The sequence below is a fragment of the Peromyscus maniculatus genome, chromosome 3 (assembly GCF_049852395.1).
Source record: "Peromyscus maniculatus bairdii isolate BWxNUB_F1_BW_parent chromosome 3, HU_Pman_BW_mat_3.1, whole genome shotgun sequence".
NCBI classification, from domain to species: Eukaryota; Metazoa; Chordata; class Mammalia; order Rodentia; family Cricetidae; genus Peromyscus; species Peromyscus maniculatus.
Genome location: NC_134854.1, coordinates 53,916,218 through 53,929,994, shown reverse-complemented (window position 1 = coordinate 53,929,994; position 13,777 = coordinate 53,916,218). Strand labels below are relative to the sequence as shown.

General features: G+C 49.5%; 1 protein-coding gene across 1 annotated transcript in view; it reads right to left on the bottom strand.

Moving 5' to 3' along the window:
* Window positions 1-901: 901 nt before the first annotated feature.
* Creb3l2 (cAMP responsive element binding protein 3 like 2) overlaps window positions 902-13,777 on the bottom strand; it is a 116,024-nt gene continuing 103,148 nt past the window's right edge. The window contains exons 9-12 of the mRNA XM_006996657.4: window positions 10,264-10,363; window positions 9,858-9,984; window positions 8,452-8,668; window positions 902-6,432 (exon numbers count right to left, since the gene is read on the bottom strand). Coding sequence (XP_006996719.2) covers window positions 6,357-6,432; window positions 8,452-8,668; window positions 9,858-9,984; window positions 10,264-10,363 — 520 coding nt within the window. The 3' untranslated portion in view covers window positions 902-6,356. The remainder of the gene's footprint in view (window positions 6,433-8,451; window positions 8,669-9,857; window positions 9,985-10,263; window positions 10,364-13,777) is intronic.

Sequence of the window (13,777 nt, the reverse complement as noted above, 5' to 3'; positions counted from 1 at the left end):
GTTTTCACTGTCAGCCATGAGGGGGATTAGAATCACCTCGGAAGCACATCCAGGTGTCTGTGGGTGTTTTCACAAAGGTGTAACCGAATAGGGAAGACCCACGTTATTGTGAGTTACATAGTTTCCTGGGCTTGGATTCCTTCCTAGGCTGAACGAAGGTGAGAATCTGGGGTGGGCAGCAGCATCCGTCCCTCGCTGACTACAGATGCGATGTGACAGCTGCCTGGCATCGACTCCCCCACCGTGCTGGACTGTACCCTAACCTGGGAGCTAAAGCCAGCCCTCCCTCCCTTAAACTGCTTTTGTGGGGCGCTCCTTCTGGGGTTCAGTGAAACCCCGGCTCTCTGAGTAGAGAAAAACGATGTGGAGAGCGCAAGGCCATGAAGATCGTTGCGCTTGCAGGCGCTGACCTTTGCCAGCCATTTCATCAGCATTTCTGGAGCACAAGTCTGCGAGGCCTCCTCCGCAACTGCACCTAGGAAGAAGGCCAGTTCCTTCTTGGCTCAGGTCCGACGCATCCGTCTCAAGCCTCCAGACTGGGGCAGAGCAAAATCCAACCCATAGATTCTGGAAATGTAGTTAGGGAATAGCTGGAGGAGACAACAAACAGAGCAGCGGGGCGGCATGAACCCCAGGAGAAAACTGATTCTCTGCCAGTGACTGAAAAAACAATTACGGTTTTCAATATTCCTCCAGTGGAGACTCAGATTTAGCACCACAGAACGTAAAAATGGCTGGCCTGAGCCTCCCTTTTCATTTTGTCTTGGTAATCAGGAGAAATGGTTAGACACACACACACACACACACACACACACACACACACACACACACACACACACAGAGAGAGAGAGAGACAAATGCCTTTGAAACCAGGTTACCAGGATTTAATGACTGGACAACATTTGACTAAGAAAAATATTTATTTGCAAGAAATGGAAATACAAATGCATTACAATTTCATTTTTTTTCCCAAACTAAGTACAAGTATACTACAAAGCTTTTTTATTATTATTTTTTTTTGGTATTTAATTCGCTATGATGAAGGATAAGAAGTCATAAAACAGTGCAACAGGTCAGGTGACAGACTTGCAATGTACTTGGATTTAAACAACGCTGATTTAAGTGTTTCAAAAGAGAGCAACAGTCGGTTGCCAGTCCAGGCAAGGAAAGCTGACCGATGACTCCACCACCACCTGGGCTCTGCTCTCTCCTGTATAGGAAGGGTCACCCACAGTGTGTCCGAGGGCTGGTGTTTCCCATAGACTCATAATGGGCTTTATCAGAGAGGGACAGTCTCTAGGCTGTGCGGGCCGTGAGTGCCACCCTGCTGCTGAGAAGCAGAGAAATGGAGTCTGAACCCCTGGGTTCCCTTCACCCAGATGCAAAGCCTATGAGCTGTGCTCTCCAAAGGTAGGATGGGAAGGGCAGAAGACAGACCTGCAGATGGCATCTCTGAGGCTGAGGGCTGAGCACTGAACAGTGCTGAGTGCGGCCACTGCAGCGGGTGAGCTGCTTCTGCCCAGAGAGCCAGACACAGTCTGTGTGTCCTCAGAAACAGCTCCACAAACTACCATGCCTCCTGCTGCTCCTCATGGCAACAAGCCACCCTTGCTCTCCGTGTCAATCAAGTTCAGAGGCTCAAAGCTTACTTAGCACAACACTCAACACTTCAGTAAACACTCAGGAAATAATATCTCCTTCCTTCTAGAAACCACGACAAAGTAAGGCAGTCCGGGATTTTATGATGCTACAAACAATAGTTAATGTTTTTCTCCCTAGCGCTGAGTGCCGACCTTTTGGCCCAGAGGCACAGAGCATTAATCTTCAAATGGGCTAGTGCCTTTGCGTCCAGAAAATGCTCTGTGGTGAGGATTTAGAATACCTTTAATCCTGGCTGGCCACATTTTTGATGTGATTGCACCTCCATCTACATTCTCCTAATGGATATAACCCCATTTCTTCTCCCCTGATAGGCAAATCTAATAGTGGCTCATTTGTAGGGAACCATCTCTGAGTCTCTGGAGAAAGAGCCCATCCCCAACTTCAACCTAATACTATATAGTAAGTAACATGTGACACTTTCCAGGGACAGGAGATTCCTGCCATCCTGGTTTCAGATGTAAGGCACATTGGAGGCATAAGAATCTAGGAGAGGAGTGTGTGTGTGTGTGTGTGTGTGTGTGTGTGTGTGTGTGTGTGGAGAGAGAGAGAGAGAGAGAGAGAGAGAGAGAGAGAGAGAGAGAGAGAGAGAGAACGAGAACTAGCATTAGTAGTACTTGGGTCTTCCGAATGGCTATTGACAAACTGGTTTTCCAAGTCCCTCTTATTCTCCAACATATCCTAGGTCTCAGGAAGCCTGCTCTTCCTTAGTAAAACTGCAAAGTCGAAGGAGTGAACAAATGGATGGATGAATGAATGAATCAATGAATGAATGAATGAATGAATGAATGAACGAATGAGCATCTGACTCCTTCCAGCCCCACCTTACTGTTCTCTCCACTCTGCCTTTGGTGGGTGGGAGCGTAACGTATCCTGTCACCCTGTGCTAACTGCTTCTGTCTCGAGTTTTCACATAAAGTGGCTCTCACTAAGACCCCACCAGGCTGCAGGCGGGAGTGCCGAGCTCATCCATGTTTCTCCAACCCACGGCTCAACAGAAACAAATCACCAACTAAAAGCGTCTTCTCCCATTTCCATGCCTCCACGTTGGCAAGGATCAGGCAGATGTCCACTCCTCACGTGGGGACAAGATGTCTCCATTTCTCTGCTGGGCTCACATACACACCTCACAAGGCACCTATGTCTACAGGAGCTGGTGAGAGACACTTCTAATTCTGTTCTGCTGCTTTCTCTGGGCCTGGACACATGGGATGGAGGGGATGGGAAGTGCTGGAAAGAATTTTAACAAAATGCCTGTGGTAAAAATGATGGATGTGGCCTCTGTACCAGCATGAAGAGGAGTCGGTCTAATATCCCTACTGTATGTAGACGTAAGATTCACAGCCACAGAACTGGTGATTGAAAGGGAGTACCTATTAACCTGGTATGTGTAGCTTGTAAGTAATGTGGCCCCAAAGCTGTTTTCCCAATCCACAAAATCACGTCCATGGACCGAAAGGTTATCTAATTGCCTGTACTGATGCCAGATCCCACCCCCACCTTCTGCCAGGAAGGAGCAACTGAGTTCAGCTGTCAGATTCTTATAGAATGCTTTCTTTCTGTGAGCTACACTCCAGAGTCCTGACACTTTAGACTTTAGAGGCTCTCCCTCAATGCTGGTGCTGACTCCTCTCATTTGCAAGATCCATTTCCCAGTGTGAAGCTGGGGGCTGTGAAAAGACCCGAGGGAGGGAGGGGCAACTGGGTTACTCAGGTCTCATCTACAGGAAAAAAAAAGAGAGAGAGAGAGACTTGTTCTCTAAATCTTTGCAAGACATCTCCATCACTAAAGTGATTTTAAAGTGTGTGTGTGTGGGGGGGGGGGGGGGTGTTTATAGAATAGAAAATCAACCAGCAGACTAATTGCTCTGGCTTCTCTAAGAGTCTAGCAGTCTTGGGTATTTTCAAAATTTTAATTCAAGGTGTTAAAGTCTGCCACTATTCAAAACCTTCAGATACATCCATAAGTTATTGACTAGTCTGGGGCCCAGCTCAGTTGGTGGGGAAAACTGATACTCTAGCCTTGAACTTTGAGCACACATCCATTAATGACTTGCCACGCACCCTGTCTGATGCCACTCTGGGTCCCCTGACTGCACTGAGTATCCCAGAGGGATCACCGCTTGGTCCCCTCTCCTCACCACGCCAGGAGCAGAGGGCAGAGGTTTCTCTCAATAGAGTGGCAGTGTTGGCTGCTGAGGGCTCCTTTAAAGGGCTGTTTGAGTTCTCTGGCTAATGTCCCACGTCTCTAGTTACAGACTCGATTCTGGAAGGCCCATCTCCCACAGACAAGGGCCCTGCTGTCTGGAGACAGTGGCATCCAAAAGAGCAGGTAGAGAAGAAAATAAAGTCCTCAGAGAAGCAGATAGGACTGAACAGTTCCTTCGCCCTCCTCATCCACACACGGGGTCTCCACCCTGGCTCTCCAGGCACATTAAAAAAAAAGAGGTTCAGTTCAGCAGATGTATACAACAGCCTAAAACTCCACGTCAGCCCTTTACTGCAAACTCTCCCGTTCTCATCACACAAATACCACCTCATCCTGTTTTTTCCCCCCCTTCTTAGGCTCTCATCAGCATTTTTTATGTTTACTGTGCATAAACATCTGGCCCTGTAGAGAACAGGATGGGCCAGGCCCAGAAAGAGGGAAGGAAGAGAAAAGACCCAAAGGAGGCAGAAGCAGGTCACCAGCCACTCTCCTCTCTGTACAGTCCAGGCATCAGAGTGTAAGGGACAGGGACAGCCCTGTGGGCAGCAGGGCTGCCAGGATCACAGTGGCCTCGAGGTGGGTCTCACACACCACAAGTGAGAGTGGATATCTGCCAGCTAGGAACCCACTGCAGAAGGGAGGGAGGGAGGGAGGGAGGGAGGGAGGGAGGGAAGGAGGGAGGGAGGGAGAGGGAGGGAGGGGGAGGGAGGGAACACTCGCTATGATGACCTGAGCAGACCAAACAGGAAGCTGCTCATGGGACATGACAGCAAACACTAACGACACCGAATCCTGTATGTGACATAGAACGCAAGGGCCAGTGTGGTCATAATCCCTCTTATACAGGCTCTAACGGTCACATAGATGACAGAGGAAAAAATGAGAGAGAGAGAGAGAGAGAGAGAGAGAGAGAGAGAGAGAGAGAGAGAGAGAGAGAGAGAGAGAGAGACCAAAACTAAAGGCCCTTTAGCTGCTGCTAAAAATAAAATACAAAGTGTAAGCACATTTCTTACATAAAATCTTTTACAAGCCAGGGAGAAAAACACTTAAAAAGAGTGTTCTATCTTATACAATAAAAGAGTAATTTCCATTTCTTATTTGTATGAAAGAGAAAAGGGCTTTTTTTTTTTTAACTACAAATTTTACGTTTTAATCATAAAAAAAAGGAAAGGAGTTTGGGGGTCCGTTGTATCTCTTTGGGTGAGCTGCAAAGTAGCCAAACCTGACTGTAAAAGGTATGACTGTGGGGGCACATGTACCACCAACTCCAGCCCCCCTAGTTAAGGCAGGTGGAGAGAGGGCAGAGGGAGGGAGGGCGCGCAGGATGCAGGACCAGCTAGCAAGGTTGTCAGCAATGCCTATTGTCAGGGCGTGGCTTCCCATCTCTGATCCAGCAACACAGAGAGAGAAAACGCGCGGCCATAGAGCCCGGCGCCCAAACAAGAAGACAGTGTCCCATCACTCCCCGTGAGTTCATCCAAAAGGGGACACGTGCTTAAGGGGAACCTCCCAGCAGTGATTATCTTATAGGTCCCCGATTTAAAAAAGAAAGGAAAAGGAGAAAATAAGGCATCAACTAGAAATACTAGGGGTCCCAGATCCTGGGGACTCTCCTGTTCCAAAGGCCAGCAGAAGACTTTGCTTGTTGCAAGGGGTCGTGGAATTTCTTTGCTATGGTCAGCGGGGAGCTTCAGCAAGCTAATAAATACTATTTACAAATAGGAAAGGGGAGGCCAGGGAGACAGAGCTACTGTCCCGTGGGGATGCAGGCTCTGTGTGTGTGTGTTTGTGTGTGTGTGTGTGTGTGTGTGTGTGTGTGTGTGTGTGTGTGTGTGTGTGTGGTGGGGGTATCCTACAAGCAACACAGTGGGCAGGGTGGCCTGGAGGAGAAGAGCCTGATGCCTTCAGGAATTGCACTTGCGGCCTGAAAAATATGGTGGGAGTCCCGTCTGCCTGTGCCGGCAGCCAATAAGGGCTCCAGGGTGCAGAACGGAGGGAGGGAGAAGAGACTGGAATGACACTTTGGTACTCTCAGTGGGGGCAGGGTCACACTGGAGTCCCAGTGAGCAGGAGGGGTCAGGAGTCAGTGCTTCGCCACCCCCACCCCCGGCGCGTGGGTGGCATATTTGTGGCCAGAGTCTGGGGGTCTCAACTGGACACGAGGTCTGTCTCCTTCGCAAGAGTCAGACCTCCCCGGGAAGGATCAGGCAGTACCTTCTGGGTACTGGTGGAAACAAGCCTGCTCGTCCCACCCCTCCCTCACCCCTAAAACAATTTCCTATGTCAGTAAGAGAAAGGGATGGAGAGGTGCCGGCTCCCTTCTGGGTAGAGCCACTGGGGGCAGACGTAAAGCAGAAACCCCCAGGCTGGCACTAGTCCACATCCTCCTCCTCAAGATCCAGGGGTGAAGGGGAAGGGTATGGGCAAGGCGGTCTGCGGATGCGTGCGGCTGGAGTTAGGGGAAGAGGAGGGCGGAGAAGGCGGCGCCTCAGAAGGTGGCGTTCACTCTCCTCTCCAGCTCTACGACTTTGAGCGTTTCGTTCCCTTCCAGTTTGCTGCTGACCCTGTGGAGGCATCGGACGGAGAAAGAAGTGTTAGCCACTGGATTCTGCTACAGTTCTCAGACTCTGTACCATGATTCGGTCAGCTTTGTGGGCTGACCCTGGCAGACTCTGTCAAACCCCTAGTGTTTTCCTTGGCTCCCCAAATCTCCCACTAGTCACATGCCCACCTCCACATTCCCAACCTCATCTGGGCCCAGAGGAGACCCACAGAAGTTGTTTTTGTGTTTTTGTTTTTGGAGATAGGGTTTCTCTGTGTAGTTTTGGTGCCTGTCCTGGGTCTAGCTCTGTAGTCCAGGCTGGCCTCGAACTCACAGAGATCCCCCTGCCTCTGTCTCCCGAGTGCTGGGATTAAAGGAGTGCACCACCACAGTAGTTTGATGCTGACTTATTTCACATTCATAGCTGTTCCCTGTTTATGAATGGCCTCAATGCTTTCAGTTTTGGGAAGGAGAACCCAGGAGAAGAAGGGCTGACATCTGCTCTAGAATTAAGAGTCCAGACAAGGACTTTTTTGTTTTTTAAATGAATCAACTTAAAATAATACACAATATATACCATAAAGTAGATACATGATCAAAGTCTCCAGCATTATGAAAGGAGTCAGGGAGGCTTTATGATTTGGGAGACATCACGGTAAACTGAGAGATCTGAATGGGGCTTCCAAACACTGAGCTAGGGGAGCAGACTGCTATGAGCTGTGTTATCCTACAGCTCAGTCTCCCAGGGCTTCCAGTGCTGGCTCCAGGTTCTCTCCGTAATGGGAATAAGGTTAGGGCTGTATGTCTTGGGATACTGACAAGGTTTATGATGACACACACAGGTGGTGGTTAGTACTCATAAGTGTTAAACATGCGCATGTCATGTATACATACAAAAGTACACAGGATTATGAACTCTGCTGCACAGAGTTAGGAAGAAGTGAAGAATCCCAAGTGAAATCTTTGCTACTGATCCTGGAGCAGCCCTATTTCTGGGCCATCGAGGAGCACAGATTAGCTAATTCATCAGTTTCACTACACGTCACCCAGAGGGTAGAGGGTGCACACGTGCTCCCCATGCTGATCAGCGTCCCCAAGTGCCGCCACGCACAACAGTACCTTAAGATCACATCATCCATGATGTTTTCAAAAGGGTCCTCACCCCCAGATATGTGAGCGGAACAATGTGTGGAGAATTGGAGCCATATATGGATGATTTTCAATGTGGGAAAAATACAGTGTTTCATCTGCACTGTCCCTCAATATAAAAGTATAAATGTATACAGGCTGAGCATCCCCAGCCCCCAAACTGCTCTAGGAATGGAAACTTTCTAACCTAACATAGATAAACTGCATGTTTAGACTTGGGTCTCATGCCCAGGATACCTCATGATGTATATGCAAATATTTCAACACCTGGAAACTATTCCAAAAACTTTGTGGTCCCAAGCATTTCACACAAAGGGCATTCCATCTGCAGTTACAGCTAATTCCTGTGCACTGACATGTAATCAATACATTAATCAATCATTAATTATATTGATACCCAGCATGACATTCTTTTCCTCTCTAGTTAGAAGGAAACTATAGAATTGGATCAAAAGTGCATTTGCAGAACAAGCTCTCTGATGTCACCAGGCTTTTTTTTTTTTTTTTTTGAAACAGGATCTCATGTAGCTCTATGAACTAACCATGAACTCACTATGAAGCTGAGGCTGGCCTTGAATTACTGACTTTCCCGAACGCTAGGATTAAAGGTATGAGCTACCACATCTGGCCACTCCGAGAGAAAAATTGAGATCGTGACTGAAAGAACTCACATCCCCTCCTGCTCTGCGGGGTCATCGCTGCCAGCTCTGGGTTGATGATGTGGTTACTAGATTAGCTCAACCTAGACCTTTTCCCTGCTAGCAGCCACAGCTGACTGTCCCCAGTGCTAGCGCTTGAGACGGGTCCTGAGAGAGCTCTGGGAGAGTGTGCCCCCTGCCAGGGCTGACTCCGACTCCAACATCAGTCACCAGGTCTGCACTGCGCGACTCACAGGTGTTGCTGAAGCTCCATCAGCACTGACTTCTCCAAGCTGGTCTCGTTGGAGATGATGAAGTGGGGAAGATCCACCTCCGGCAGGGCCTCAAGCCCCGACGCCCTGAGCAGGGAGGAGCCTCTGTCCCAGCTCCCAAACTCTCCAGCTGAGGCTGGACTGGATGACTCCTCCACGGGAGAATGTTCCTCATAGATTAGCAGGTTCCTGGATTTCACTGAAGAAAGAACAGAGCCACAGATCTTAGCAAAATAACACAGGATGCCCACACATGCCCTTCACTCTAAATGCCCAAGGCCAGCGGCAGATGACAACATGCTCCCATCTTCTGGGATGGGGAGTGCCAGCTGGGTTTGGCTTTCTGTAATAGCTTCAGGTTTCAGGGTTTATGCATCAAAAATTATAGCAATTATACAGGATGGAAGAACAACATAAAGCAAACCAATGCAAAGCCAAATTCCCCCATCACTGGCATTAAGGACAACTTCTCTCATCCCTTCCCATAACTGTCTCAGGGAAAACAATTCATGGAAAATGTGGGTCAAACGCTTGGAGCTGTCAAAACCCAGCTGAATGAGGAGGCATCCCCAGAAAGCAGGTCTTAGAATCTGCAGAGACAGCCCAAAGCCAGCCCGGCAAGTCAGAGGAAGACAATCTCTGCTGCATTATGGGACAGTCACACAGCTAGATGGCTCTGTAGGCATTTCCTGGACATAGAAACTATGTGCCCATTAGCTTCCGAAATTTAGAGCTATTTCCCTCAGGAAAGAAACTTTCCAACAAGCCACTGAAATTATCTTAATGGAATCCATTTTATCATGTATGTGGCCTTGATATACCTAACTGCTGAAATCTACAGGCATTTTGGGGATGGCAAAAATTGTCCCTTCCCCAAATCCTATGTCTCCTAACTCTGTGTGTGTTGTTACTAACACAGCTGTGCCAATCTGTGGATAGTCCTTCTTTGTCATCCTTCTATTCTCTAAATACTCCAGAGACATCACTGGCCAAGGGGAGAACAGGATACGCTGCCTACGAGAACACCAGAGCCTCCGACTTCTCTAAATCTCCGGGATGAGACAGACCAATTCTTTAATTTTGCTGTAAACTCTTACTACAATAGTATATAATTCCGCTCGGGGAGTCAGAGACACAAGAGTGACCACGGGAGGTCAGAAAAACTAAACGTCCTCCTTACTCTCCAGTCTTCCAAAACCACACCCCCCAAATCAGAGCTCAATGGTGGAGGCAGGTCAGGGCTTTCCTGGTGCTACACAAGGGAGGCCAGGGGGCACTCTCAGAACACCCCACCTACAGATGGAGAAGCTCCACTTCTATACATCGGGCTTCCCGATGAGATTCCTTGCAGAAAGCCAGGAAAGCCACAGAAAGAAGCTGAGACTTACCCACGGAGGCTGTGTACGGCTCGGACAGGCGATGCTGGCTGGGCAGGGCCATCTTGGTGGCAGAAGGATAGGGCCCGTAGCCCTGGAAGAAGCTGCCGAATGCAACGGCGAAGCACAGCACAACGACCTGGAGGCGAGGAGAGAACACGGGGAGCTATAGACCCCAGACTGTGGGGAGCGGACCTGCAAAGACAAGCGATCCACCTGGGAGCACTTGGAGAAGGAAGAACACCCCTCTGTCAGAGGACAGACCATACCCTCAGTCATGTCCCTGCAATGACACGCAGAGGGGAAGCCCGGGAATGGGATATATGGTCTCTCTGGCTTCCTTCACTCTTAGCATTATCAAGGTAGGGGAATCTGGAAACAGGGAGCTGGCTGGAGGGAGTCCCTCCGGGAAACTCACCATGAGGCAGGTGCTGGTCTGCGTGCCGGCTAACTTGCAGGTCCGAGAGACCTTCCCCATCACCAGAGTCTGAAGCTTCTGAAGTTGCTGGAGGAGAGTCCTGCCAAGGTGACAAATGAAAACCAGGACAGGGCATGTGAGATAGCGATGCTCTGAATGACCCTCCTGCCGAAGTCACGGTGGCTTCGCGTCTGCATCTGAGCAGGGTCCGGAGGTGCTGTTTCCTTGGGGGAGAGATACTGCCTGAGGACTACACCTGCTGGTACCATTACTGCCGAACCCTCTGGAGCTTCAACATCAGCCTCAGTGACAGCACTACAGCCAGTCCCTTCTTTAGCTCCTCTGAGGAAGAGGGGAGCCCCCAAATAACCCCCTGACATGCAGAAGCTGGTCTGTCAGCTAATTAGCAAAGAAGAAGGGCACTCTGATTGGATGGTTACCATACTTTAAAGTTTCTGTGTGCCCTCTCTCCAAGTCCACATATTTACAGTGACCCTGCAATATGGTGTTAATAGGCGGGGGCATGGTGGAGGTGACTAGGCCTTGACGGTTCAGTCTTCATAACAAGATTGGTACCCATATAAGGGGCTGAAAGTAGACATCTTCCCTTCTACTACCCAAGAACACAGTGAGGAGCTACCTTCCTTCCATGCACCAAAAGGCATCCCTCACAAGACACCACATCTGCCAGCACCTTGATCTTGGCTGCCTCAGCCTCCGGAACAGTAAGAAATAAATTTCTGTTGTTTCTAAGCCACACCATTTATGGTATTGTGTTACAGCAGTCTGAGCAGACTGGGGCAGTGGTAATTGCAAGGAGACTCATTTCACCAAGAGATGAGAAACACTGATCTATAAAAACAAAAACGCGAGAAGGAGAAAAACAAAGGCCAGCTGAGAACAATTGAAGGAGTGGCCTTGGGTGCTGGCTGTGACTGGAAATGGCCCGTGCATCACTGAGTAAGAGTATACAGCGCACACTGCAAGTGAAGGGAGGAAGAAGAAGAGAGGGAGAGAGAGGAAGAAGGGAGAGGTTTTTATTCCCCAAATAGGACAACAGTGATGGTTCAGAGATGAGCACAGCAGTGTATGCTCTGTGTAATATCAAGATGTAGTCAGCGAACTGCTCTGCAAATCCTGAACCAAAATGGCAAGACATGGCAGGGACCTGGCAGCACACCCTCCGGGATTACAGTGTCCCCCAGGAACCCCGTGTGACCAGCATGAGGCACCGGAGCTCCTCCTCACCCTTATCTCCTCAAAGCCAGCTTACATGACAGATGGAAAGGCTTTATGAGAAAATGTGGTCTCCTGAGCATCAAAGATTTTCAGAAAAATGCTCACCATGACGTGAGGCGTCAGAGCCAAGCAAGAAGAATTCTGGAATATCCTCGAGGGCTTGCTGCCCATCAAAGCTATCTCCCCGCAAATGGCTTTCAAATGCTGGACACACTCACAGGCTTTCCTAAGGTTTGTAATCCTTCCCTGGCCAGTATCAAAGACTTGAGTTCTCTCGGTTTAAGGCGGCGTTAAGGAGAGTTTTGCCTTCTGCAGCGTAAGTAGTGGTGGGATTGGTCGGTGAATCGAAACAGCCCTCAGAACACATGGTAGAAACTTTCTGAACTCAAAAGAAAAACCCCCCATGATCCCACCTACTCCATGTTTTTTCTTTGCGGGATAATTTATAGATAGTGAAATGATATTTACTACAGAAGGCTATTGTACTAAATCATACTTTTCACTTTGGTTATATAAAAGCATGGCCAGATAGACGTGGTTAGACATGACCTGTATTTATTTATCAAAGTAGGATACGCTTTAAAAGCACACTGTATGTTGCTCAAGGCCACGAAATCCTGACCGAGCATCTATTTAAATTCTACTTTAGAAGTTCATAACCAAGAGCTGCTGTGCTGTACAGCCTTCTTCTGTCACTGAATTTATTCCCTCCTCTACCCAAGCTTCTTCAGAACAACTTTGCACTGCCGAACAGCACAAAGCCCCACCACAGCATCTAAGACTGAGCGCTTTCCTGCCTGGCCACTGGCCGAGCAGACCTCCTTCTGCTGACTTGAGAGTCTGCGAGCCAGAGCGTGTGTGGGACAGACTGCCATCTGTAGTGCCAGCCCCCAGTCCCTTGTGAGGTTCTCCCCGAAGTTCTGGGACATCGATACAAGCAAGTACACAGGCAGGACCACATCTCCCGAGGCACCAGTTCCTAGGGTCATGGCAAGTACACAGGCAGGACCACATCTCCCGAGGCACCAGTTCCTAGGGTCATGGCAAGTACACAGACAGGACCACATCTCCCGAGGCACCAGTTCCTAGGGTCATGGCAAGTTCACAGACAGGACCACATCTCCCGAGGCACCAGTTCCTAGGGTCATGGCTGCCTATTAAGCCACAGCGGTGGCCTCGCTGCTGCCAGTGTTGCCTGACACTTTCACTGGGTGCCTCAGCTCTGCCTTGAGCACGCGGGAGCCAGGATGCAGCCTCGGCTGCGCCCTGCACAGGCGCAGGTGTCCTCTCTCCACCCAGCCTTCGGCTAGACAGACCCTTCCCAAGCTGTACCAACGCCATCTACTTTGCTCCAGTGTCCTCTGGTGTTTTGGAAGCAAAACTGTCCTGGCTATTTTTTTTTTCCAACAATCCCTGTTTACCATCAAACATTCCATACTTCTACTCCACCCACCCCACGGTCCTTGCCCAGCTTCCATATTGCTTTTTTAAATTTTTTTTTTATTAACTGACTAATTAATTCATGTCTTCCCAGCCTGGTCACAGCCCCCCTCCCCTTTCTGCAGTCCCTCCCCTACCCCCATCCACTCCCTCTCCCCCAGCCACAGAAAAGTGCAGTCTTCCCATGTACATCAGCCAGCCATGGCACACCAAGCCCCGGCAAGACTAGGCACCCCCCCTCACACACACACACACCAAGGCTGGATGAGGCAACCCAGTATGAGGAATAGGGTCCCCCAAAAAAATAACAGAGTCAGAGACAGCCCCTGCTCCCACCGTTAGGAGTCCCACAAGAAGACCACGTTACACACTGTAACATATGTGCAGATGGCCTAGGTGAGCCCCATGCAAGGTTTCTGGTTGGCGGGTCAGTCTTTCCATATTCGTGTGAGCTGCTGAGAAAACAGATTTCCCGGGACAGTAGAAATGCCCCTCCCTTCCAGTTTCTGGCTGAGATGACTGGAGTTAGTATCCCCTTCCCTAATTTCTCACAGAGGACACCAGGTCTCCCCCTGAAAAAGGACTTCTAGCGAGGCGGAATCTCCTAAAGCTCCTTGAGAGAATAAATCCACAGGTTCTAAGCCAGTGCTCCATCCCACCCTCCTGGTCACAGGCGCCAAGCACTGTAAGTTTGGGGGAATCGCCGCAAACTCGCTGGAGGACGCCAGGAGGGCTGAGCTCACTACCCGGAGGGGCTTCACTTGGGGTCCATCAGCTCATCCTTCCCAGACTCAACGCTGATCACACACTGAGTCAGCTGCAGTGAAAACAGCCA